Source organism: Saccopteryx bilineata, chromosome X, assembly GCF_036850765.1.
Source record: "Saccopteryx bilineata isolate mSacBil1 chromosome X, mSacBil1_pri_phased_curated, whole genome shotgun sequence".
Taxonomy (NCBI): Eukaryota; Metazoa; Chordata; class Mammalia; order Chiroptera; family Emballonuridae; genus Saccopteryx; species Saccopteryx bilineata.
Genome location: NC_089502.1, coordinates 100,018,049 through 100,045,923, shown reverse-complemented (window position 1 = coordinate 100,045,923; position 27,875 = coordinate 100,018,049). Strand labels below are relative to the sequence as shown.

General features: G+C 49.6%; 1 protein-coding gene across 5 annotated transcripts; it reads left to right on the top strand.

Moving 5' to 3' along the window:
- The first annotated feature begins 571 nt into the window (after positions 1-571).
- On the top strand, positions 572-27,875 carry CACNA1F (calcium voltage-gated channel subunit alpha1 F). Of its 5 annotated transcripts, none has more exons than XM_066248752.1 (48): positions 572-626; positions 2,058-2,307; positions 2,685-2,790; positions 2,962-3,101; positions 3,330-3,472; positions 3,569-3,721; positions 4,321-4,517; positions 4,633-4,736; positions 5,984-6,174; positions 6,453-6,545; positions 6,648-6,738; positions 6,909-6,935; positions 7,051-7,211; positions 8,073-8,298; positions 9,196-9,403; positions 9,500-9,620; positions 9,739-9,820; positions 11,113-11,158; positions 11,345-11,396; positions 11,858-12,032; positions 12,217-12,346; positions 12,822-12,881; positions 13,019-13,125; positions 13,207-13,294; positions 13,700-13,807; positions 13,888-13,940; positions 15,430-15,576; positions 16,569-16,770; positions 16,868-17,026; positions 18,309-18,419; positions 18,662-18,745; positions 19,500-19,520; positions 19,723-19,851; positions 20,191-20,256; positions 20,519-20,610; positions 21,010-21,169; positions 21,406-21,533; positions 21,830-21,926; positions 22,119-22,221; positions 23,439-23,540; positions 23,732-23,862; positions 24,108-24,248; positions 24,507-24,676; positions 25,364-25,489; positions 25,589-25,716; positions 25,828-25,940; positions 27,101-27,298; positions 27,576-27,875. In XM_066248752.1, the coding sequence occupies exons 1-48, from the start codon at positions 602-604 to the stop codon at positions 27,804-27,806; spliced, it is 5,976 nt and encodes a 1,991-aa protein (XP_066104849.1). In that variant the 5' UTR covers positions 572-601; the 3' UTR covers positions 27,807-27,875. The 5 variants fall into 5 exon arrangements, with proteins under 5 accessions (XP_066104849.1, XP_066104845.1, XP_066104844.1 ...); XM_066248748.1 differs by having other exon boundaries at positions 4,321-4,532; XM_066248747.1 differs by having other exon boundaries at positions 4,321-4,532; positions 25,355-25,489.

The following is a 27,875-nucleotide window of genomic DNA, read 5'->3' as shown; positions in this document are numbered from 1 at the left end:
AGCCTTGATATGTGATGTGGCAAGTCCTCCCATCTTGTTCTTTTTCAAAGAATTTTGGCTTTTCTAGATCCTTTGGATATCGATATATATACATTTTAGAATCATTTTGTCAAATTTCAAGGAAAAAACTTTTGAGATTTTGTTTAGGATTGCATTAAATTTCTGGATAATTTTAGGAAGAATTGACATCTCCAGAGTTTTGACTATTTCAGCTAGTTAATTTACTATATCTGTCCATTTGTGTGGTCCCCCTTAATCACTTGGTAATATTTGATAATTTTGTGCATGGAAATCTCATATGTATATTATGTTAGATCTGTTCCTATGTACTTCAAATTTCAGATACTGTTAGAAAAATGATATCACTTTTCTTATTTCAGTTTCTGACTGTTGGTGCTGGTATATATATTGTAAAAAAAATTATTTTTTTTAGTCAGTGCCTTTTCTGTTGCTGGGCTCTGACCCACAAATGTCCTCTCTTCGGCCCTGCTCACCCTCCCATCCAACCCTGTTTTGGCCCCACCCTGTGACCTTAATCCCTCCAAAGCTGGGAGAAGAGAGGGGGGCTGTTTGCAGATGGCATTTCAACCTGGAAAGGAGGATGTCGGCACCTGAAGGCGGGAAAGGTGAGAGCAGCTTTCCACCCCTGCAGACCCTTTGAGCAAGCCTGGGCTCTGCTCTGCCCCTGTCCCCTCTGACTCCTCCACTGCCCACCGGGACCCCACCCCTGGAGAGCTACTGGTGACCAGAATCACCCTGTTCCCTTCCCAGCCAGCCCCAAAGACAGCCCTGCCTCCAACTGAGCTGTGAAGCTCAGCCAGCCCCAGACACTGCCCCCTATGGCCTCCCAGCCCATCCACAGCCATAGTCCCAGCTGAAACCCAGCTGCAGCCCTGGTCCTGACCCCCTACTCTAGCACCCACCCATCTTCAATTCCAAAGCCAGCCCCAATCTTAATCCTAACACAAACCTTACCAACCACAGGACAAACCCCTGTTAGAATTAAAACCCCAACACAGATACAGACCTTACCATGAACTCTAAAGTCACCTAACCTCAACCCCAACCCCTGAATGTCAATAGTTAGTGAGCGGTTCTTTGACTTTCCAGAAAGAGTGCATATCCATTTTTAAAGACAATAAAATTAGAAAGAGAACACATAGTTAATGGTGGTAGTAAGTTGTGAGAGCTTGCAGTCAGAGTCTCCCTGGGTTTGACTCCCAAGTCAGCCACTTCATCAAATCACTTAACCTCTCTTTTTGTGTCAATGTCCTCACTTGAAAAATGGAAATAATACTATGTGCCAGACAGTCTTCTGAATGTTGAGCTAATTTAATCCTCACAGCAACCCTATAATGTAGGTTCTCTTATTATCATTCCATTATACAGATAAGGAAGGAAATTGAGGGTTAAAGGGGTTATGTAACTGGCTCAAGGCCACACACAGCTACCAAAAGAATTTAAACTCAGACAGCTTCTTTCCTCCAAAGCTAGGACTCTTAACCAGGTCAGTCTACTGCCCCCCAGAGGCTGAAACAAGGCCATGGGAAATGGGAATGGCCCTAGAGCTGAAAACCCCAATTCAAAACTCAGATCTCATCCAAACTTAACTTCAGCCCCAACCTTAACCCTAATTCTAATCTCAGCTCATTCAAATACCCAATCTTAACCATAAATCATAACTCAACTACACTCCACTCCCACCTGTATTTAAACCCAACCCAAAACCCACCACTTGAATTTTACCCTAAATCTGCCTCCAGCTATAAACTTAATGGTACCCTACACTAATTTAAACTCTACCCCCAAGTCTAACACTAAACCCCACTTCATTTGGAAATGTAATCTCACCCTCACTCCCCTATAAACTCCCACTCCACCCTCAGTCAATTCCAATACCAACTCTTACTCCTCCAATCCTTAACTTAAGTACCCCCACCATTTTCTAATTCTACATGCTCTTTTCTCCTTCCCTTAGACAGAGGGTTGGAATCAGGTAGAAGGCAGCCATGACTGCTCCAATGCCCTCTCCTTCCTAAGTCGATTTTTCCACACAGACATCATCCCAGAGCCCAGTCCAGCCAATGGAGCAGGCCCTGGTCCCGAATGGGGGCTGTGCCCTGGCCCTCCGGAACCAGGGGGTGAAATCAGCGGGGAATCAGGCCTGGGGACCCCTAAGCGAAGGACTCAGCACAGTAAGCACAAGACAGTGACAGTGGCCAGTGCCCAGCGGTCACCCCGGGCGCTCTTCTGCCTCACTCTGGCCAACCCTCTGCGGCGGTCCTGCATCAGCATCGTGGAATGGAAGCATCCTGGAAGACCAGGGGCAGACCTCAGAGGTGAAGGTCACCAGGGTACCAAGAGCCAAGGATTGGGTCAGGGTTGGAGTGGAGAAGGGCTAAGGTCATCAGGGATCAATGGTCAAGTACTGGCTTCAAGGGGGAGTTGAGAAAAGTGCAGGTCAGTCATCAAGGATGTAAGAGTCAAGGATTAAATTACAGCAAGAGTTGAGGATGGCTGAGTTTTCCAGGGTGTCAGAATCAAGGCCTTGGTCAGAACAGGGCCTAGGACTATCAGGGCTGATCACCTTGGGGCCAAGGGTGAGCATTGGGTAGGAAGGGCCCCAAGGAAATGTGGGGATTCTGAGGCTTTTTTGCCTGGATCCTTGACTGTGTTCACCTGAGACCCTTCGACATCCTCATCCTGCTTACCATCTTTGCCAACTGTGTGGCCCTGGGGGTCTACATTCCTTTCCCGGAAGATGACTCCAACACTGCAAACCACAACCTGGTGAGGCTCCCTGTACCCATTCCTGCCCTCAGTCAGATACAGCCACAGTAGAACCACACCTCAAGCCTTCTAGCCAAACCCTACCCTCTGTCCCGGCTCCGCCCTTTACCCCCACCCTAGTCCCCCTCAATCCCCAACCCAAATGACTCCTCATATGCGCTCTGTCCCCAGGAGCAGGTGGAGTACGTATTCCTGGTGATTTTCACTGTGGAGACCGTCCTCAAGATTGTGGCCTACGGGCTGGTGTTGCATCCTAGCGCCTACATCCGCAATGGCTGGAACCTACTCGATTTCATCATCGTTGTGGTCGGGTGCGCATCTGTGAGACACACCCCCACTTTAGTTCAACTTCCCACCCCGGGCCCGCTGAATTTGGGGCTCAGGGAAACGACTACTTTAGACTGGCCCCAATCGGCAGCAAGAATCAAGAATATGAACATATTTTAATCCTATTTTCATTTCCGGATACAGAGACTTGTGCTTTCCTGAGGAGGGGTGCCAAGGCCTGACCCCTACTTTATCCCTTGCTCCTCTATCAGGTTGTTCAGCGTGCTGCTGGAGCAGGGCCCCGGACGGCCTGGGGACGTTCCCCATACCGGTGGGAAACCGGGGGGCTTCGATGTGAAGGCGTTGCGGGCATTTCGGGTGTTGCGGCCACTCAGGCTGGTGTCTGGGGTCCCGAGTGAGTGTAACGTCCCCCAGGTTTGGCGGTAGGGGAAGGGAGCGGGAGGACTGAATGGACCCTGCCCCTACTTCACCCGGACCCCGCTTCCCGCAGGCCTACACATAGTGCTCAATTCTATCATGAAGGCGTTGGTGCCGCTGCTGCACATCGCACTGCTCGTGCTCTTCGTCATCATTATTTATGCCATCATCGGACTCGAGCTGTTCCTCGGACGCATGCACAAGACGTGCTACTTCCTCGGATCTGGTCAGCCAGCCCACTCCTCCCAGGACAGGGCACGCCCCCTCCACTGGCTCGTAGGCCCCACCCTGTTTTGGAGCAAACCAAATTTCACAAAACTCTGCCCCGAGGCTTAGGCTCCACCCCCGATAAATAAACCCTACCCGTGTATTCAAGACTGCGCCCTCAATTCCAGACTGCAACCTATCCCCTCGCTAATACCTCCACCCCATTACAAGACTCCACCCTCCAGGCTAGGGCCTACCCCGCACTTAACACTCCATCCTCCAGGACTGGCCCCATATAATCAGGCCCTTCATCCGGACCCCAACCTAAGTCTTGCCCCCGCCCTCTTTTTAAGGGACTCTCCAAAATTCACATGACACCGCCCCGTGACTGATGCCTCTCTCTTATGTAAAAATTCCGCCCCAAGATTTACAGTTCCACTCCCACAGCTTCCCAGTGGTTCAGAATCCTGCCCTGGCAGAACCTGGGGATAAGGGTTATCCTTGATTAAGAAAAATGTTTAAGACCCCGAGTTGAACTTCCTGGGTGGGTGGAGCTACAGAGTGACAGAAAACGCTGGTAGGCGTGGTTCCAAGCCCAGAGCTCCAGTCTTCCTGCAGACGTGGAAGCAGAGGAGGACCCGTCGCCTTGTGCTCCTTCGGGCTCCGGGCGTGTGTGCACGCTGAACCAGACCGAGTGCCGCGGGCGCTGGGCAGGGCCCAACGGAGGCATCACTAACTTCGACAACTTCTTCTTCGCCATGCTGACAGTCTTCCAGTGTGTCACCATGGAAGGCTGGACTGACGTGCTCTACTGGGTGAGGAGGTGGAAGGCAAGCACACAGTTCGGAGGCTGAACTTGCCTTTCCTCTCTGAGCTCAGGCAGGAGTGTTTGCATAACCTGAGAAATGCTTGCCTTCTCTCTCTCCCCAGATGCAGGATGCCATGGGCTATGAGCTGCCCTGGGTGTATTTCGTTAGTCTCGTCATTTTTGGATCTTTCTTCGTCCTCAACCTTGTACTTGGCGTCCTGAGTGGGTGAGGAACCTAGACACTCCCCTCATCCTGCCCCTGTACCTCTGTCTCTTTTTGTTGCTGTTTTTGTTCCTGGAAAACACCTAGGCAACCTTCAAAACCCATCTAAAATACCCCTTCATTCATTCAGTGAACACTGAGCATCTACTGTGTGCAAAGCACCATTTTAAGAATGGAACAAGAGACAAAAATCCCACTTTCCCAGAAATTACATTAGGGGGGGTGAACTATAGCAACATATGCAATAAATAATATATATGTAGTGTTTTATATGTGCTATGGAAAGAGAGGAAAGATAAAAATAAGAATGGGAAGGCTTCGGCCCTGGCTGGTTGGCTCAGCAGTAGAGCGTCGGCCTGGCGTGCGGGGGACCCGGGTTCGATTCCCGGCCAGGGCACATAGGAGAAGCGCCCATTTGCTTCTCCACCCCGCCCCCCTGCTTCCTCTCTGTCTCTCTCTTCCCCTCCCGCAGCCAAGGCTCCATTGGAGCAAAGATGGCCCGAGCGCTGGGGATGGCTCCTTGGCCTCTGCCCCAGGTGCCAGAGTGGCTCTGGTCGCAGCAGAGCGACGCCCTGGAGGGGCAGAGAGCATCGCCCCCTGGAGGGGCAGAGCATCGCCCCCTGGTGGGCAGAGCGTCGCCCCTGGTGGGCGTGCTGGGTGGATCCTGGTCGGGCGCATGCGGGAGTCTGTCTGCCTGTCTCTCCCCGTTTCCAGCTTCAGGAAAAAAAAAATACAAAAAAAAAAAAAAAAAAAAAAAAAAAAAAGAATGGGAAGGCTTCTGGCCAAGATGGCAGAGTAGGGGAAAAAAAAACACTTGCATATCAATCTTGACCAAATCTACAGTATATTTTGGATTTATATTACATTTGCAAAAATTTCAGTTGAAGGTACATGAATTGGTCTTATGCCTTTTTTTCAGTATGTCTTATTGTGGATAATAAAGACATGTTTGCAAAGACAAAGCAATAGAAGTGAGAATATCTTGCAGTTATAAATAGGGAAGGGACAGTCAGGACAGGCCTCCTTGAAAAGGTGTTATCTGAATAAAAATGTGAAAGAGATGAGGGAACGAGCCATGTGGCTATCTGAAGAAAAAGTGTCCCAAGCAAAAGGAACAGTGTGAAGGCTCCAAAGCAAGAATGTGGTTGGCATATTCAAAGAACAATAAAGAGGCCAGTATAGCTGGAATATGGGGAAGGCGAAGGGGCCGGGGTGGTGCCTCCACCTCCCCCTCTATCCTCCTCCCTCAGGGAGTTCTCCAAGGAAAGGGAGAAAGCGAAAGCACGAGGGGACTTCCAGAAGCTGCGGGAGAAGCAGCAGTTGGAGGAGGACCTGCAGGGCTACCTGGACTGGATCACACAGGCAGAGGAGCTCAACATCGAAGATCCCTCAGCAGATGTCAACTTTGGTTCTGTAGCTGAAGAGGACAGGGCTGGCACCCGTAGGCAACCTCAGTCTGGCCCATTCCCGGCTCCATGCAGGCGTCAGATGTGGGCTGCTCTCCTGAGATGCAGTCCTCACCTGCAACAACTCTTGGCCCAGCCCTCAGTTGTGACCTAAAACACAGAACCCAGACTCAGATCCAGATCCCTTTCCCAATTTTACCCAGAACAGATTCTAAGTAACCTGCCTCCCACACACACACACACTCACACACACACACTCAGCCCTAGCCCGATCTCAGGCCGAGATCCTCAAGTGTCTTCCCTATTCCCACAGGGCCACAACTGGCAGAGCTGACCAATAGGAGACATGGACATCTGCACTGGTTCAGTCACTCCACCCGCTCTACACACTCCACCAGCAGTCATGGTGAGGGTCCATCCGGCTTTGGGACAGGGGCAGGATGGGTGGACAAAGGAGAAAGCCAAGGGTGGAACTCTGTGCTGACCTCTGTTCCTATGCCACCTACAGCCAGCCTGCCAGCCAGTGACACCGGTTCAATGGCAGAGACTCCTGGTGATGAGGAAGAGGAGGGGGCTTTAACCAGTTGTACACGCTGCCTGTGAGGGCCCCCAGCTCTTGACCCCTGACCCAACCCAGAACCCAGTCCAGATCCTCACCCCAGTGCACACTTTAGCTCCCAACTTTGATCTCAGTCCCTCACCTCTGACCTCACCACTGACTGCCCCTTATCCCCTTATGACACCCACCTCCCACCCCCCTCTTTTGCAGAAACAAGATCATGAAGACCAGGGTCTGGTAAGTTGAGGAAGTTATATGACTCCTGGACCTCATGACTCTGTGAGCCCCTCCTGCATCCCCCAGACAGGCTGAGGTAAGTGATCTCAGCCAGTGGGTTCTACTTGCCTCCCAGTCACCGCCTCCGTCGAGCCAATCGGGGCCTTCGAGCATGCTGCCGGCGGGCTGTGAAGTCCAATGCCTGTTACTGGGCTGTGCTGTTGCTCGTCTTCCTCAACACTCTGACCATCGCCTCAGAGCACCACGGGCAGCCCTTATGGCTCACCCAGACCCAGGGTGAGCCCCCAGCCTGCCAACCCTCTCCCCCAACCTCCAATTTTCTCTACCCCGGAAGCTCAAATCCAGAATCCCTCAGGCACCTCTCACTCCAGACACTGCTTTCTGTGCAAGTAAATGCAGAAACACTGGCCCTATCCCACCATGTAGCTTACACTTATGTAGCACTTGCTGTGTGTGTCTGTTCTCAGTGCTTTACGTTTCTCTTTACCACAACCTTGTGGGAATTAAGTACGAAGGCACAGATTACTGAGAACCAAGGTATTGAGGAGTTAACTGACTAATCCCAGGACTCAACTAGTGAGTAGCAAATCCAGGCAGCCTGACTGTAGAGTCCAGGCTCTGAAAACCACACTGGACAAGTTAACCACTTTGTGATTCAATTTTCTCACCTACAAAATAAGGCTAATGATAGTATTCACTTTATGGGGTGGATAGGAGGATTCGATTAAAGGGAAAAGTACTTAAAACATTGCCTGGCCCACATAAAGCTAACACTTCATAAATGTTACTAATGAACACTTTTATCTTAACCCCAGCCTTAATACTGACCACACTTCTAACCCCAGCCTTCAAATCAGCCCTAGTCCTAACTAAAACCCAGACTCTAACTCTACTCTTGAAATGGAGCTTTTCTGAACTCATAGAGGCTGAGGTCTCACCCCAACTTTGCCCCTTGACCCAATTCCAAGCCCCTCAAAACCTCAACCACTCTGACCTACAAACTCACCCCAATCCCTAACCTTAACCCTACCCCCAGCCTGCGCCTGGCCCAATACCAGCCACCCCAGATCACCCTATGACCCTCCCTCCCCACATGTCACCATGGAAGCTGGCCAGCCCCTTCCCCTCTCCCCACAGAGTATGCCAACAAAGTGTTGCTCTGTCTGTTCACCGTGGAGATGCTGCTCAAGTTGTACGGTCTGGGCCCCTCTGCCTATGTTTCCTCCTTCTTCAACCGCTTTGACTGCTTCGTGGTCTGTGGGGGAATACTGGAGACCACACTGGTGGAGGTGGGCGCTATGCAGCCCCTGGGCATCTCAGTGCTCCGATGTGTGCGCCTCCTTAGGATCTTTAAGGTCACCAGGTGTGTGTGTGGGGGGGGAGCATTGGAACCCCAACGACAGCCCCAACAGTCCTCACCCTAGCTCCAATGATAACTTCATCCATCTCACCATTTAATTTGCAAATACTCACTGAGTGCCCACTGTGTGCCAGGCACCCTTCCAAGCCCTAAGAAAATAGCAGGAGTCAAAGCAGACACAAGTTCCTGCCTTCATGGAGATTCTAGTTCGGTGGGAGGGTGTCCACTCCATTTCCATCCCCTTTCTCAACCTCAGCCCTGTCTTTGAACTCAACTCCATACTCATGCCCAACCCAAACCTCATCTATAACACTATCTCTACCCCAAACCCTAATTACTCATTATCCACAAGCCCATTTACAGCTCCAACACCCAATTCCAACCTCATTCCCAACTCACAGCCTCATCCCCATCACTAACCATAACTCCCACATTTCTAACTCCTAACCATCAGCATGTCTCCAACCCTGTTCCCAGCCCCAGTCCCAATTTTATCCCCATCCTCTTATCTGTCCCAACCCTCAACCCCAACCTTATCCCCAACTCAGTCACCTACAACTCCAAATACTCCCCAACCCCTAACTCCAACCTCGACCCCAGCTGCAATTTCTAACCCCAACCCCAGTCTTGGTCCCAAACTGAAACCCAATTCTAGTTCCATCAATTATAATTTATCCTCCATCCTAACCTCATCTCCCATTACTCCCCTAATGCCTAACCCCAGTATCAACCTTCCCTTCACTTATTCTCACCTCATCCCAGCTCCAGAATCACTTCTAACCTTGGCACCAAAGGTCATTTTAACCCAGCCTGCCTTACTACAGCCCAAGCTGGAGCCCTGCCCTGGCTCCCGACTCACCACTGAATATGTCAACCCTCCCCCCTCCATCTCTGCTGCAGGCACTGGGCATCTCTGAGCAATTTGGTGGCATCCCTGCTCAATTCAATGAAATCCATTGCATCCTTGCTGCTTCTCCTCTTCCTCTTTATCATCATCTTCTCCCTGCTTGGCATGCAGCTGTTTGGGGGCAAGTTCAACTTTGACCAGACCCACACCAAGCGAAGCACCTTTGATACCTTCCCCCAGGCCCTCCTCACTGTCTTTCAGGTGGGGCCTGGAGACTATGGGATGGGTGGTTCAGGGGCACCCTAGGTTGTGGGAAGGGTCCCAAGAGCTTCACGGTGAATGAACTCCCACCCCCAGATCCTGACAGGTGAAGACTGGAACGTGGTCATGTATGATGGTATCATGGCTTACGGTGGCCCCTTCTTCCCAGGGATGCTGGTGTGCGTCTATTTCATCATTCTCTTCATCTGTGGCAACTGTATCCTCAGAGCCCGGGGGTGCTGGGTGGTGGTGGGATGCGGTGGGGTGGATAGAGGGGCCTGGGCGGTCCACAGGCAGGCTGCTTCTCAATCCTTTTCAGCCTGAGCTCACCTCAGACATCCTCTTGAATGTGTTTCTTGCCATTGCTGTGGATAACCTGGCCAGTGGAGATGCAGGCACTGCCAAGGACAAGGGCAGGTGATGTCTAGCTCCAGCCCCAAGATGGTATCTTCCTGAACCTCTGCCTGTGAACCTCCACACACATCCCACACTACCAGAGATGCCTCAGTCACCCTGGCAATCCCCATCCCAAGATCCAATCTTCCAGTCCATATTCATTCAACGTACATTTATTGAACACCTACTTTGTGCCAGGCCCTGTTCTAGATGCTGAGGAGACAGCAGGGATCAAAGTAGACAGACTCCCTTCCTTCATGGAGCTGACATTTGAGTTGGAGAAGGCAAGAAAAATGCAAACAAATGAATATATAATATACTTTAAATATATGTGATTAATATATAATGAAGAAAAATAAAGTGAAATAAAAGAATAGAGAAAAGCAAAGACTGATATTTTGGTTAGGGTAGTCAAGGAAGGTCTCTATGCAGAGATGACAACTGAACAGAGAACTGAATAAAGTGAGGGAGTGAGTCATGCAAATATCTGAGGGAAGAATGATCAAGGCAAAGGGACAGCAAATGCAAAGGTCCTGAGTTGATGATATTATTAGCACATTAAAAAAAAAATACCAGGGATACCAGTGGATTCTGGAGCAAAAGGGAGAGTGGTAGGAGGTAAGCTCAAATGGAGGAATAGAGAGACCAGATGGTGGGTGTTCTGGGCTACAGTGAAGAGTTTGGTTTTTGCTTTGAGAGAGTGGGAGCCAGGAGAGGCATGTGAGCAGAGGAAGGATATGCCAGACTTAGGATTTAACAGGATTCTTCTGACTTCTGTGAGAAGAACAGAGTGTGAGGATAAGGGAGGAAGCAGGGGAGTTCCATGGGGCCTAAGAAAGGTCTGTTCTGCCTGACCAGGCAGTGGGGCAGTGGATAGAGTGTCGGACGTGGAGGACCCAGGTTCAAAACCCCAAGGTCGCTGGCTTCAGCACAGGCTCACTAGCTTGAGCGTGGGATCGCTGAGTTGAGTTTAGGATCATAGACATGACCCCATGGTCGCTGACTTGAAGCCCAAGATCGCTGGCTTGAGCCTAGGGTTGCTGGCTTGAGCAAGGGGTCACTTACTCTGCTGTAGTACCCCCTCCCCGGGTCAGGGCACATATGAGAAAGCAATCACTGAACAACTAAGGAGCTGCAATGAAGAATTGATGCTTCTCATCTCTCTCCCTTCTTCTCTCTCTCTCTCTCTCTCTGATTCTCTCTGGCTCTGTCAAAAAAAAAGAAAGACAGTCTCTTCTGACTGCAATGCTCCCCCTCAGCTTCATCCATCTGCTATGATCCTTAGCAATCACGCCCCCTATTTTCTCTACCAGGGAGAAGAGCACTGAAGGGAAACCCCTACAGGAAAATGGAGCCTTGGTGAGTTAGAAACCTGATCACTGTCTACACCTCATACTACCACCAATGCCTGTATATGTGTTTGTGTTTTTAACCCCCAACCTCTGCCTATTCAATCCTTCATTATTGCATCCCTTTTGTGCCTCCCTTGTGTTCATCTCCTGATGTTTCTTCCACCATTGATGACCCCTATCTTTCTGTCCCCAGGTGCCTGGTGGGGAGAATGAGAAAGAAGAAGGTGAAAAGAATGAAGGAGCAGGCAAGTGACCATGGCCAGGTGGAGGACATGTGGGACCCTAGGGTAGAAATCGTGACTCCTGAGATCCTCCTGTCTGCAGAGCACCCTTTTCTGAGATCATCTCTAAAATAATGGGTTTAATGTGTGGCCATCAACATTTGGGACACTGAGATTAAAGAATATTAACAGATATTTCATTTTATTACAGAACTTCTCGGAGCCTTTATTTTGTAGTAGTGTATATATGACTGCAAGAATGATGATGATCATTCAACAACATATTTACTAAGCTCTGACTGTGTCCCGGGCTGTGTTCTTAGTTCTGGGGGCACAACAGTACACAAAGCAAACTAAAATCCCTTCTCTGAAGAGCTGACATTCTCATAGGGAGATGGGAAGAATTTACCATGTGACAAGCACTGTTCTAGGTACTTTATATACATTTTCTCAATTAATTCTCTCTTTTGATCTTCTGGTGTCAGGCATGGAAGAAGAGGAGGAAGAGGAGGAGGAGGAGGACGAGGAAGAGGAGGAGGACGAGGAAGAGGAAAAAGGGGGTACAGGACGTGTAGAACTCCTACAGGAAGTTGTACCCAAGGAGAAGGTGGTGCCCATCCCTGAGGGCAGTGCCTTCTTCTGCCTCAGCCAAACCAACCCGTGAGTGCTGGAGGGGAAGAACTGGAGGGGCTGGAGAAAGTGGAGGGCCAGGGAGCAGCCAAGCTCAGGCATGCAGAGTGCACACAGAGCCTGATACCATAGGCTTCTAAGCTGCATCCCTCAGACTCTCCCAATCAACTCTCTGATCCTGGCTTCTGACTACGGCCCATTCCCCACTTACCAGACTGAGGAAGGCCTGCCACACCCTCATCCACCATCATGTCTTCACCAACCTTATCCTGGTATTCATCATCCTCAGCAGTGTGTCCTTGGCCGCTGAGGACCCCATCCGAGCCCACTCCTTCCGCAACCATGTGAGCATTTGGTTGTGTGGGGGGGGGACACTCCCAAGAATGTCCTACTTGGCCCAAGCTGGGGCCAGAGTGGAGACAGGGAGAAGACCCCTATTTGGGCAGAAAGAGAGGGGCAATAATGGCAGCCTTTACTGTGTGTGCAACACACTTGTGGAAGAACCAGGGAAGAAATCAGCATTTGGCTGAGGAGGAAGCTGTGCTCAGAGAGGTTGAACAGGCTAAGGGCACCTATGTAGCTGGGTAGAAGTAGAGGAGCCCAATTTTGAACCCTGGCCTTTCTGTTGACCAAGCATTTTGCCTTGTAGAGAATTTCATGATGATCCTGAGAGAGAAAGAAATGAAGGAGGGAGGGAGGGAAGGAGAGCAGCGTTTACATAGAGAGGTACATGTGCATGCCCACAAATACACACACACGCACTTAGGATAAAACCCCTCAGCCATGATTCAATGACTCCCCCTCTTTCTCATCCCCCAGATTCTGGGGTACTTTGATTATGCCTTCACCTCCATTTTCACTGTGGAGATTCTACTAAAGGTAACTAATGGACCCCCAATCATACCCCCTAACCCACTCCACACTCACACCCACAGCCCACCTCTCCTGTTTCCATCCCCTCTGACCCCTTCTATCCCCAAATCTGCGGTCTAGCCTAATGACCTCTTGCCCCCCAGATGATGGTATTTGGGGCCTTCCTGCACCAAGGTTCCTTCTGCCGTAGTTGGTTCAATCTGTTGGATTTGCTGGTGGTCAGTGTGTCCCTCATCTCTTTCGGCATCCAGTAAGTGACCCTTCACACACCCTATTACTCCCAGAGCTGAGGCCAGGCCTGAGCCAGGGCCTGAGGACTGCCCCTCCCCAGCTCCAGCGCCATCTCAGTAGTGAAGATTCTGCGCGTACTCCGAGTACTTCGGCCCCTTCGAGCCATCAACAGAGCGAAGGGACTCAAGGTAACCTCACCTCCACTCAAACCCACAGGAACCAGGCCTTGCCCAGCCCCGGGGGCCAGGATCACTGATCAGATTGACCATTTGCATTGATGTATAATCACATGTAACCGCATATGCCTGACCACTGGCCATGTGGCCTGACCCATGTTTCTTAACCAAGGACCAAATTGAGTTGCTAGTAAATGGCCACATATCCCTGCCTAGAAAATACTTATTCCTGGTTGGTGTCCACAGGTCCCTGGCTCACATCACTGCCCATTAACCACCTGTTCCTGACCACACATCCCTGACCCATAACCACATGTCCCTGATCCAAGTCTCTGAGCCTCATTCATGCCCAGAGTCCCTGCCTCATGACTGCTGTAACACGCAGTGTCCATTAGCCATATTTGTGGGTACCTGCAGCACGTGGTGCAGTGTGTGTTCGTGGCCATCCGGACCATCGGGAATATCATGATTGTAACCACACTCCTGCAATTCATGTTTGCCTGCATTGGTGTGCAGCTTTTCAAGGTGAGAAGAAACACTGGAGGGAGGCATATGCCAAGGCGAGGGTGAAGGCTGTACCTGCTTGACAAATATCTTCCCTACAGGGGAAATTCTACAGTTGCACTGATGAGGCCAAACATACCCCTCAAGAATGCAAGTGAGTGGCTGAGACCTTGCTCTCACGGGGCCCAGGATCCCTTCCAAAGATCACAGAGGCCCCTAGAGCTCACCAAGGCCCCTGAAACTCCCACAGTGTCCTCCCAAGAACTACAGAGACCTCCCCCAGATTCTATCAAGGCCCTCAAGACTACCATAACTCTGCAAGGCTCCAAGATATACCACCAGAGCTCTCCCAAGAACTGCAAAGGCCCTCAGCTCTCACCAAACCTTAGGAGGCCCCTCCAACACCTCCCCCAATCCCCTCTCCATATTCTCTAGAGTTACCTATATTCCACTCTGGACCTCTCATTCATCCCTGAACACGCCCCCACGTACCACCCAACCTTCAGCTTCCATCTTGAGACTCCTGTAAAAGGTAGTGGTTAAAAGCATGGGCTTTGGCCTGACCAGGCAGTGAGGCAGTGGATACAGTGTTGGACTGGGACGTGGAGGACCCAGGTTCGAAACCCCGAGGTCGCCAACTTGAGTGCGGGCTCATCTGGTTTGAGCAAGGCTCACCAGCTTGAGCCCAAGGTCGCTGGCTTGAGCAAGGGGTCACTCACTCTACTGTAGCCCCCCCCATCAATGCACATATGAGAAAGCAATCAATGAACAACTAACGTGCCACAGAAAAGAATTGATGCTTCTCATCTCTCTCCCTTTCTGTCTGTCTTTCCCTATCTGTCCCTCTCTCTGTCTCTTTCTCTGTCCCTGTCACAAAACAGAAAAAAGAAAAACAAAACAAAAAGAAATAACATGTGCTTTGAAGTCAAATATACCTGGTTCAATGAGACCTTCCTTAACCATGTAATTTCTTACATTTATTAACCTTGCTGAGTCCCATTTTCCTCAATTGAAGAATAAGGACTTAAAAATATGACCCTCACAAGATTTGTTTGTGAGGAGTAAGTGAGTTACTACACCAGAGTGTACTATAATGTAAAGTTACTATGTATAAAGCTTAGCACCATGCCTGCTAATAGACTTAGTGCTAATCAGGTTGACTATTATTTGTATTACTTTTTGCGGAGTGGCAATGATAATGATGATAATGGTGATGGAGCTAGCATACAGGGATGGGCAAAAGTAGGTTTAGAGTTGTAATACAAATGCATAATACAATAATTAATAAATAAGAATATAAGAATAAACTCTTTCACATAGTCACAACTGTAAATCTACTTTTTCCCACCCCTATATGTTGTACCAGCAATGTGCCACACACTCTTCTCATTGATTGATTGACTAATCCTTGTAACAAGTCAGGAAATATGTTCTATTATTCTTATTTTATGGATGGGAAAAACTGAAACACATAGAGGTTAAATGTTCAAGGTCACCCAGCCAGTAAATGACAAGGCAGGATTTAAACCCAGGCTATCCAGCTCCACCACCATGCCTTGATGCCTCCAAGCCGGAGATCACAGTCCCCTTCCCACAGCTCCCCACCCCTCCTCACTCACCCAGACTGTCTGCTACATCCACAGGGGCTCCTTCCTGGTCTATCCTGATGGAGATGTGTCACGGCCCCTGGTCCGGGAGCGGCTCTGGGTCAACAGCGATTTCAACTTTGACAATGTCCTTTCAGCCATGATGGCTCTGTTTACTGTCTCCACCTTTGAAGGCTGGCCTGCGTGAGGGGCAGGGCCAAAGGGATTGGCAGGGGACAGGGAAGAAACCTCTAGGGGACTGGCTTGGAATCTGCTGGGAATGGGTGGGAGGGTATCTTGGAATGTGATAAAGGTCTCTTGAGACTGGATACGGTTTTCTGGGGACTGATGGGCATAGGCTAAGACTGGGTGGGGGTCTCCCACTACCTGGCTGGGGTGCTTTGGGAACTGGGTGGGTGGGGTCTCCAGGAACTGAATAGAGGTCTCTGAAGGACTAGGTCAGGGGTCAGGAAACTTTTTGGCTGAGAGAGCCATAAACACCACATATTTTAAAATGTAATTCCATGAGAGCCATACAACAACCCTTGTACGTTACGCATTATCCAATAAAAATTTGGTGTTGTTCCGGAGGACAGCTGTAATTGGCTCCAGCTACCCACAACCATGAACATGAGCAGTAGGAAATGAATGGATTGTAATACATGAGAATGTTTTATATTTTTAACGTTATTACTTTTTTTTATTAAAGATTTGTCTGCGAGCCAGATGCAGCCATCAAAAGAGCCACATCTGGCTCAAGAGCCATAAGTTCCCGACCCCTGGACTAGATGGAAGTCTAGAAAGGACTGAATAGGATTTAAGTGGGATCTGGTAGATGCCTAGGGAGCCTGGTCGGCAGGTCTCAGAGGAGATGGAGCAGGGAATTCAAGTTGATGAGACAGAAGATTTAAAGATCTTTAGGAGCTGGTGGAGAACTTCTGAAGAATTATATGGGAAATCTCCAGGTGGATGAAGAAGGGGAATTGAAGGCCTGTAGGAGCTTAAGGAACTTGGGGGCCTTGGAAGGCCTGGTGGAAATCTCTTAGGGTATGTTTGGAGGTTTCAGGTGATTAAGCCAGGGATTTAGGGATCTTTGGGGTGCCAAGCACAGATTCTGGGGTGTCTATGATAAGTGTTCTCAGAAAAGGTCTCAGGGACCTGGGGTATCCCCTCATCTGCTTCCACTGGCTCTCCAGGCTACTATACAAGGCCATTGATGCACATGCAGAGGACCGGGGTCCCATCTATAATTACCACCTGGAGATCTCAGTGTTCTTCATTGTTTATATCATCATCATCGCATTCTTCATGATGAACATCTTCGTGGGCTTCGTCATCATCACCTTCCGTGCCCAGGGCGAGCAAGAATACCAAAACTGTGAGCTGGACAAGAACCAGGTGACCTCTGACCCCTGATCCATGACCATCAACCCCCAACACACACCTCCTTGCCTCGAGATCCCATTGATAACTTGTGCCCTGCACCTATATGCAGCGCCAGTGTGTGGAGTATGCTCTCAAGGCCCAGCCACTCCGCCGCTACATTCCCAAGAATCCACATCAGTATCGAGTGTGGGCCACTGTGAACTCTGCTGCCTTTGAGTACCTCATGTTCCTTCTCATCCTGCTCAACACAGTTGCTTTAGCCATGCAGGTCTGAGCTCCCCAACCTTACCCTTATCAGACACCCTATTCTGTCTACACAATCGCTTGGGAACCATTAGGAATGCTTTAGGCTGCAAGTAACAAAACCCCCCAACTGGCAGAGACTTAAGCTATAATGATATTTGCCACATTTCTTCAAATGTAAGGTCACTAATTATAAGTTGCGTCTTGACTTCAGAAATCTAACAATGTGAAAAAGAAATGGCAGATGGCAATTGTAAGTTGCCATTGATTTTGAAGTGAACGCCAATTTCAAAGATTCTGAAATATGAAAAGATATGCATCCTTGAGTCAATGAAATATGGTTGTTACCTTACATAGCAAGAAGTGTAGAGGTAGGCTGTCTGCTTGTTGCTCATCAAAGACCCAGGCTCTATCTTTCCGCTTCACCATTTTTAGTGAGTTGGCTTTCATTCCCATGAGTTTTGCTACATAGTCACAAGATGGCTGCCACAGCTCTGGGCATCAACACTATATTCAGGGCAGGAAAAGGGAGGGAAGGTTGCACCAGGAGCCTCTCCTCATTTGAGCCTTTTATTGGAAAGCAAAAAGATTTTCACAGAAGCTAGACGCTCAGCAGCAGACTTATGTTTCTGTCTCAATCCGAACTAACTGCAAGGGAAGCTAGAAAATCAAGAACTGGGATTTCCATTAAAAAGAACACAATCTTACTATTTGCTACAACATGGATGAACCTAGAGGGTTTTATGCTAGGGGAAATAAGCCAGACAGAGAAAGACAAATATCATATGATTTCACTTATATGTAGAATCTAAAGAACAAAATAAATGAACGAACAAAACAAAAACAGACTCATAGACACAGAGAACAAACTGATGGTTGCCAGATGGGAGGAGAGATGGGGGCTAGGTGAAAAGATTAAGTATAAATTGGTAGTTACAAAGTCATTATGGGGATGTAAAGTACAGCATAGGGAAAATAGTCAGTAATATTGTAATAACTGCATGGTGCCAGGTGGGTACTAGACTTATTGAAGGATCACATTGTGAGTTATATAAATGTCTAACCACTATACTGTATGTGTGAAACTAATACAAAATAATATTGAATGTCAACTGCAATTGAAAATTTTTTTTAAAGTTGGGCTCTTGCAATATCTACAATGGCAAGCAGATAGGGTGAGGGGGTTAGCCAACCTATAGGGCTACCACATCCCCAGACTCCCCTCGCTTCTAGCCAGAGAATATTTGGTTAAAGATGGGGGGATCTTTGCTTCAGGCTCTGTCCCCACACCTGATTTTCTCCTACAGCATTATGAACAGACTGCTCCCTTCAACTATGCCATGGACATCCTCAACATGGTCTTCACTGGCCTCTTTACGGTTGAGATGGTGCTTAAAATCATCGCCTTCAAACCCAAGGTGCTCCCCAGCCCTATACCCACCTGCCGTGGGTGAATTCCTTAGGGTGGACCTCACTGCAGAGCTCTCAGGGAAGCAGCAACCAGGGAGTCATGAGACTAGGGAGTGAGAGGGATCCAGATGCAGGCCCATCACATGGTCCAAGCTGGGCCCTGTCTCCCTAATTCCTTCACCACTACTGGCCCTCTACCTTAGCTTCCTAGATATGAGAAGACAGGCCTCTGCTTTCCTCCTGCCTACAGCATTACTTTGCTGATGCCTGGAACACGTTTGATGCTCTTATTGTGGTGGGCAGCATAGTGGACATTGCTGTCACTGAAGTCAACGTGAGTACTGGCCTCTCCACTAACCCACTCTCCTCCTACTAACTTTACCCCACCTAAACCCCAGAGCTTTCTTTCAAATGAGTAGATAGGTCACAGTCCCATACACCCCACTAATGAAGACTCAGTGCTCCTCATTCTAGTTTTATCCCTTCTGAGTCCCCCTCTATCAGCTCCCTCATTCCATTTGTAACCTGTCTTCTGGCTCCACAATAACCTAAAATGACTCTGTTATTTCTATTATTTCCTTCATTGCCTCTACACCCCCCTCCATTGGCTCCATCACCTCCACCAACTCCTGCTTTGGCTCCATCATCTCTTCTGATTCCTTCATTGACTCCATTTCCTCCACCGACTCCATTGTCTCCAACACTGGGCCTTTCACATCTCTGGCATTACCACTGACTGCACCGTTGGCTCCATAATCTCCTCCATCGGGTATTACATGTTTCTATAACCTCAACTGACAATGCTGCTGGTTTCATTTCTCCACTGGGAACCCCACTTGTTCTCTCAAATCCATCATTTCCATAAAATTGGCTTTATCATTTCCTCCATAATCTCTTGTACCTTCTCCCTCTCCTCTCTTTCCACCCTCATTACCCACTTTTCCTACAACTACCTTGATCCACTACCACATAACCTTCTCCATCATCTCCTGCATAATAACTATACCATCCATTATCCCCTTGTTCATTTGGGCCTGTGATCACATCATCTTCTCTGTCACCTCTGTCTTGGCCATATCTCCCTCCAGAATGGTGGCCATCTTGGCGAGGTAGCCCCCCATCTCTCTACAGGGACTCTCTGCTTCTTTCTAGCCCCACCTTCCCTTCCTTTCCTCCTGAAAAGTCCTTAGAAATGACCCCTGACTACCCTGGGGCCTGACTTCTGATGAGTTTAGAGGCTGGGAGGGCCAAAGCATGAGAAAGGGAGGTGGCTGGGCAAATGTGGGCTGAACATATCCACCACAACTCCAGAGCTCTGAGGACAGTTCCCGCATTTCCATCACCTTCTTTCGCCTCTTTCGAGTCATGCGACTGGTCAAGCTTCTTAGTAAGGGTGAAGGGATCCGCACATTGCTCTGGACATTCATCAAGTCCTTCCAGGTAATGCTTCCATCCCTTGCTCCCAACTCACATCTCTCTGCCTACCCTTTTAACACCCCCAAAACTCTATCTCCTTGTGTGTCACACCCACCTGAAACTTACCGTTTCTAGTTTCTCTCTTTTCTAAGCTCTCAATTCTCAAAATGCCTTGGCCTCACTGACCTTACTCTATTGTATTTAATACTATGTCCACATTTGGGACATACTGGTGTCATAGCATAAGCACTTGAGGGATGGACTGCATCTCTGAGCAGGTTCAGGCCTGAGGGAGCAGGGAATTCTGGGGATTATAGTTCCCTGCCTGGACCTGAGTATCTACCCTTCTCTCTACCCCCATAGGCCTTGCCCTATGTTGCTCTTCTCATTGCAATGATCTTCTTCATTTATGCAGTCATTGGGATGCAGGTGAGTGGGGACCCTAGGGAGCACCCCTCAAACATTTCTCTGGTGAGAGGGTTGGATATGAATAGCCCAAAAGTGGGGTTGGTGGGTGGAAAGACAGACAGACATGTTAGTTGACCCTGAATCCACATGGCTGTGAAATGGGATCAACAGCGCCTGCTTGTCAGGTTTGTGAGGACGCTTTGGGCATTAGGAGTTGTGAAATAAATGACAACCTGTGTGGGAATGGGTTCACCCCTCTGACATAGCCCCTGTGTGCCCACAGATGTTTGGCAAAGTGGCTCTTCAAGATGGCACACAGATAAACCGAAACAACAACTTTCAGACTTTTCCACAGGCTGTACTTCTTCTGTTCAGGTGGCATCTCCCCATCTCCCCACCACTTCGGTCCCCAGGATGCCCTTGTGGGTCCCGGAATGCCTGAGCTGTGAAAATAACAGGGCAGAATCGAGTTCCATATTGCCTGGGACCTTTTCTGGTTGTAAACTGAGTCTTTTAGAATATTCTAGCCTCAGCTACCGTTTTTCTAGCTGTAAGATGTATCTCCTTCTTAGTCCTCAGTGCCCCATCTGTAAAATATGAACGTAACAGTCGTAAACATGGCATGCCATCTTTTTAAATGTTGAAATGCTGTTTGTGCCAGATATAGCCCCTGGCAGGAAGTAGGTAATCTCCTAACTCCTATAACCCCCTTAATGCCACTTGCCATGACTTCATAACCTCCCCTCCAGGATGACACACCCATGTGATCCCCAGGTGTGCCACTGGTGAAGCGTGGCAGGAGATAATGCTTGCCACCCTTCCCGGGAATCGATGTGACCCTGAGTCTGACTTCGGCCCTGGCGAGGAGTTTACCTGTGGTAGCAATTTTGCCATCGCTTATTTTATTAGCTTCTTCATGCTCTGTGCCTTCCTGGTGAGGACCATTTCCCCATAACCACAACCACTGTCAAAAGGGCTGGTCTTGAAGGGTCTGGGGATGTCAGATGAGGTGGGGAGCCCAGATCTTCAGAGCAGGTGAAAGGGCTGGTCTGGTAACAAGATCAATTCAGGGACTCAAGACCATATCAGTTTACCTCAGCCTCCCACCAACCTCCCACACTCTGCTCTGCCATTCACCTGGCCCTAACCCCTTTGCTCACTGGTCCACAGATAATAAATCTCTTTGTGGCTGTGATCATGGACAACTTTGATTACTTAACCAGAGATTGGTCCATCCTGGGTCCCCATCACCTCGATGAATTCAAGAGGATCTGGTCCGAATATGACCCTGGGGCCAAGTATGATCTCTAACCCCATACCTGATATCCCAGGAGACAATATACTGCCTCACACAGTCCCTAAACCCCAGAAACTCTGGCCTAATCCTCTCATTATCTAGTCAGTAGATGCCCCAAGGTACTCATTGACCCTGTCTTCTGCCTCCCAACCCCAATGACTGCCCTTCAATTCTGCTCTGGCAGGCCTTGAAGTGTTGGTGGGGAGAAATAGTGATTAGCTGGTGGGACCTTTAGAAAGAGCTAGAAGGGGTATCTTCAATCCAGTGGTGCCTCCCACCCACCCCCACCTGCCCAAGGGGCCGCATCAAGCACCTGGATGTGGTTGCCCTGCTGAGACGCATACAGCCACCGCTGGGATTTGGAAAGCTGTGTCCACACAGAGTGGCCTGCAAGGTCTGTGCACCTACCTAGCCCCACCTTGCCCCTGAGAAAGCTGTCCACCATATGACAGGGCTGAGCAGAGACTTTGCCTTGGGAGTGGAGGGTGTATTTTTTTGCATCATCAAAAGTTTCTGCCCCCGGGCATTCATACCTGCATCTCAGGCATTTGCCCAAAGTGGGTTTCATGTCCCTTGGTGTGCGCAGAGACTTGTGGCGATGAACATGCCCCTCAACTCAGATGGTACAGTGACATTCAATGCCACACTCTTTGCCCTTGTTCGGACATCCCTGAAGATCAAGACAGAAGGTGAGTGAGGGGGTGTGTGCAGGAGTGGAAGTGTCCCTAGGGAGGTTGTAGGGAGCAAACTGGGGTCCCACTCCTAGCTCTAAACCTCAAAATGGGTAGCTTTCCTTGGCCTTGTAGCTCAGTTGGTTAGAGCTTTGTCTCACTATGTCAAAGTTGAGGGTTTGATCTGAGCCAGGACACATACAAGAATCAACCAATGGATGTATAAATAGGTGGAACAAGTCTCTCTTTTTCTCTGTCTCTCTGTCACACACTCTCTCCCCCCTTCCTCTTTCTCTAAAATCAGTAAGTAAACAAATAAATAAATTTCTTAAAAATGGGTGACCACACTGGCCTGGTAGTTCAGTTTGTTAGATGATCCCAATATGCCAAGGTTGTGGCACATGTAAGAATGAACCAATGGCCTGACCTGTGGTGGCGCAGTGGATAAAGCGTCGACCTGGAAATGCTGAGGTCGCTGGTTCGAAACCCTGGGCTTGCCTGGTCAAGGCACATATGGGAGTTGATGCTTCCTGCTCCTCCCTTCTCTCTCTCTCTCTCTCCTCTCTAAAATGAATAAATTCTTTAAAAAAAATTTAAGAATGAATACATAAATAAGTGGAACAACAAATCAGTGTTTCTCTCTCTCTTCCCATTTCCCTTTCCTCTCTCTCTCTCTCTCTCTCTCTCTCTTTCTCTAAAATCAATAAATTAAAAAAAAACATTTTGCCTGACCAGCCAGTGGCACAGTGGATAGAGCATCGGCCTTGGACACTAAGGACCCAGGTTCAAAACCCCGAGGTCCCAGCTTGAGCATGGGATCATAAACATGACCCCATGGTAACTGGCTTGATCCCAAAGGTCTCTGGATTGAAGCCCAAGGTCACTATCTTGAGCCCAAGGTCACTGGCTTAAGCAAGGGGTCACTGGCTCAGCTGGAGCCCCCTGGTCAAGGCACATATGAGAAAGCAATCAATGAACAACTAAGGTGCCACAACTATGAGTTGATGCTTCTCATCTCTCTCCCTTCCTATCTGTCTGTCCCTGTCTGTTTGTCTGTCTCTCTCCCTGAAAATAAATAAATAAGTGACTTTGGCTTCTCCAGGTTTATTTCCTGACCTGTCCAATGGGGGTGGTGCGTGACTGCGCTGGAAGCTTGTAAAGCCTCTCCAGCAGTGAGGGAGTGGCTGTGAAGAACTCATCCTAATGACTCATGCTCACACCCTCTCCTGGTGCAGGGAACCTGGAGCAGGCCAATCAGGAACTGCGGATTGTCATCAAAAAGATCTGGAAGCGGATGAAGCAGAAGCTGCTAGATGAAGTCATCCCCCCTGCTGACGGTGAGCTATCCCCACCCCAATTCTTGAGCTGGCCTCTGAATGTCAGATGATTGTTCACCACCAGGAAACCAGCACTGGCTGGGGAGCGGGAAGGGAGCAATTGCGGGGGTCAAAAAGGAGTCCATGCTGTGGGTAGGGTGTGAGGAACAGAGAACCCCTTTGTGACCTTGCTTCTTCTCCCTTGCCCCCAGAGGAAGAGGTCACCGTAGGCAAATTCTACGCCACATTTCTGATCCAGGACTATTTCCGAAAATTCCGGCGGAGGAAAGAAAGGGGACTACTAGGGACCAAAGTCCCCCCAAGCACCTCCTCTGCCCTTCAGGTCTTCAAAGTGGAGTCTGGGTGGGTGGGTGTACGTGGGAGCTCTGTGGCAAAGGTTAACTTCCCTCTTGATCTCATGGAGCCCATGTCACAGATGAGGAAACTGAGGCCCCAGAACCCACAGAGAATCAGAGGTGACTGAGGGACTCCTTCTCCCACCCTACACTCCTGCATGGGAATCAGACTCAGTAAAGGGAGATTTCAGACCCTGAGCCGTCCCACTTCCTTATTTTTCCACCCTCACAGGCTGGTCTGAGGAGCCTACAGAACTTGGGTCCTGAGATCCGACAGGCCCTCACCTGTGACACAGATGAGGAAGAAGAAGAGGAAGAAGAGGGACAGAAAAAAGAGGAGGAAGAAGACGAGAAGGACTCAAAAACACACCAAGTGAGGGCAACAAGTTTCTAGTCCCCCAGGATTGTAAACCCTTCAATCCCCTGAGTGACTTCCACACTGCCTTTAAGGAGAAGCTCCCCAAAGGTGCCCCCTGCAATAGACAAATGTTTACTTAGTACCCACCACCTACTGCTGGAGGGCAAGACGCAGATTCAGCCCAGTCCCTGTGGAGCTCTTTGGAGACACACTGTACGACCAAGTGACTTAGATATAACATGGATTCAACATTCAGTCATGTGACTCCCACAGATCCTGATGGGATCCCAGGCCCCATCTCGCAGGAGCTCTGTGATTTCTGTGTCTCTGCCTACTGGGGACAAACTTCCAGATTCCCTTTCCCTTGGACCCAGTGATGATGATGGAGGGGCTTCCACTTCCAGAAAGTCCAGTGTGTCCCAGACTGGATTCCATGCCCACAGGTACAATCGGTAGTCTGAAGAAGATTGTGAGGAAGGGCAGGGACTAGCCATTGTGTGGGGATAACTCAGGGGGCATAGGAGGAAGACCTTCCAATGGAAATTTGAGAAAGATGGGAGGGATTCAAGGGCTTCAAGTGGGAGTGAAGAGTAATAAGAGAGTCACCTGAGAAAGGCAATGCAAAGGTTTGATGCAAAAATCACACGATGTGGAACTAAATAGGTTTAAGTTCAAATCCTGAACCGGCTATTTGTTAAGTAATCTTGGGCTAGTCACTTAGTTTTCATGGTCCTCAATTTTCTCACCTGGGAAAGGGGGATAATAATAGCACCTTATCTCATGGGAATAATGGAAGGATAAAATGAGGTCACTCCTAGTTTTATACCCCAACACAACCCCAATTCTTATGTTGAAGTTGTCTTTTTAACAGGCCAACTTTGATTTTATTTATTTTTTTTGAAATGTTGGGTCTTTCCAATGAGAAGAAACAACTCTTAAAAGAAAGCCCATGTTCACTTTAAAATAACAGGTTACTTTTATGTTATGTGAATTTTTCCCCAATTAAAAAAAAAATAGAAGCCTGGTGTTTCTGTAAGGGAGGGAGAATAGCACAAGAGGCAACCAGAGACTTGGGGTTTGAGGATCAGATTTGGGGATCTGATATGCCTAACTTGCCTCAGTTTCCACAGGAGAAGTTCTGGGGCTCTCATTCTCACCATTCCAGAAGAAGGAAGTTTTCAGTCCAAGGAAACTGAAGGCCAGAAAAAACAGTATGAGGAAGAGGAAGTCCCCGGCCAGTACTCTAGCCATGACAAGTAGGATGAGCCCATGTGTGGGAGGGCAGGACTGATGGCACCCTATTGCGCATGCTCAGGCCTAAGAGAACCCCCAGCCCTCTCTCCTTCCCCAAACAGGCTCTCCTACTTAGACGAGCAGGCAGAGACTCCCCCGCACCCAATCCTTTTGCCAGCTCACAGACCCCAGAGATATGTGAACGGGCATCATGCACCACGCCGCCGTCTATTGCCCCCAACACCTGCAGGTGAGAGTCTGTGTGGGTCCTGCGTGTCCCAAAGGGCCAGTAAGGCATAGGACTGAGGAAGTGCTGACATTACTCTTTGTCTCCTGGCGCCCCCTACATCTCCACCCCCAGGGCGGAAGCCCTCTTTCACCATCCAGTGTCTGAGACGCCAGGGAAGTTGTGAAGATTTACCCATTCCAGGCACCTATCATCGTGGGCGCAACTCAGATCCCAGCAAGGCACAGGTGAAGTGGGGTTGGGACAGCCTAGGTTGAATTTATCAGACACACTACATGTCAGGCCCTTCTGAAAAAAAAACAGTGTAGATTGGCCCTGGCCAGTTGGCTCAGTGGTAGAGTGTCAGCCTGGTGTGTAGATGTCCTGGATTGGATTCCTGGTCAGGGCACACAGGAGAAGCAGCCATCTGCTTCTCTACTCCTTCCCCCCCTTCTCCTCCCGCAGCCATGGCTCAAATGGTTGAAGCAAGTTGGCTCTGGGGGCTGAGGATGGCTCCATGGCCTTGCCTCAGGCACTAAAATAGCTCAGTTGCCAAGCAACAGCCCTAAATAGGCAGAGCATAGCCCCATAGGGGCTTGCCAGCTGGATTCTGGTTGGAGTGCATGTGGGAGTCTGTCTCTCTGCCTTCCTGTTTCTCACTTAAGAAAAATTAAATAAATAAGTAGAAAAACAGGGCACATATGAATTCACACATTCCTCACTGTACCTGTCAGGTGAGTACTGTTATTGGCCTCAGTTTACAGATGAGGAAACTGAGGCTCAGGGAGGCTTACCTAAGCGCACATATTTAGTAAGTGTCAGCACTGAGATTTCAACCCAGGTCTTCTATGCTTTTAAATAAACTCAAGTCTAGAGCCCTGGCCGGTTGGCTCAGCGGTAGAGTGTCGGCCTGGCGTGCGGGGGACCCAGGTTCGATTCCCGGCCAGGGCACATAGGAAAAGCGCCCATTTGCTTCTCCACCCCCCCCCTCCTTCCTCTCTGTCTCTCTCTTCACCTCCCGCAGCCAAGGCTCCATTGGAGCAAAGATGGCCCGAGCGCTGGGGATGGCTCCTTGGCCTCTGCCCCAGGCACTAGAGTGGCTCTGGTCGCGGCAGAGCGACGCCCCGGAGGGGCAGAGCATCACCCCTGGTGGGCAGAGCATCGCCCCTGATGGGAGTGCCGGGTGGATCCCGGTCGGGCGCATGCGAGAGTCTGTCTGACTGTCTCTCCCCGTTTCCAGCTTCAGAAAAATACAATAAATAAATAAATAAACTAACTCAAGTCTAAGTTACACACATTCAGCTTGATTCTAGTTGTATTTGGGGAGTAAGAGTAGGCACAGAAATGAGTCCTATGCACTCAGACCCCATCCATTAACCACGTCCCTCCGATGTTTATTCTGGTCCAGGGTTCCTGGGCAACCCCTCCTCAGCGGGGCCGGCTCCTGTATGCCCCGCTGTTATTGGTGGAGGAGGGCGCAGCAGGGGAGGGATACCTCGGCCAATCCAGTGGCCCGCTGTGCACCTTCACCTGTCTGCATGTTCCTGGAAGCCACCTGGACCCCAGCCATGGCAAGAGGGGCAGTGCTGACAGCCTGGTGGAGGCTGTGAGTCCAGCAGGGGCGTGGGCAAGAGGGATGGGGAAGAAGGCGAGGAGCAGAGAGCATGGGAGGGAAGGAAAAGTGATCCTCAGTCTCTGTGTTGTGCATGTAGTTCTCCCTTTGCTCTACAACTTCTGTTCAGCATGCTCTGTGTGCCACTGTCCCTCGCTGACTTCCCTGCACACCCTCACGGGTACATCATTTATCCATATTACCTCTCGGTGCTTGCTGCTTTCACTCCACGCCATGCCTCTGTTAACCCTGGCCCTGTCTGTGCCCCTAGGTGCTCATCTCTGAAGGCCTGGGCCTCTTTGCCCGAGACCCACGCTTCGTGGCCCTGGCCAAGCAGGAGATTGCAGATGCATGTCGCCTGACACTGGATGAAATGGACAGTGCTGCTAGTGACCTCCTGGCACAGGGAACCGGTTCACTTTACAGTGACGAGGAGTCCATCTTCTCCCACTTTGATGAGGAGGACCTGGGAGATGAGATGTCCTGTGTCCATGCCCTTTGAATTCCCGCTCCTACCCTACTGCTCAATAAACCTCCTGCCCTCCCTTCCTCGGGAGACAGGCATGGACTA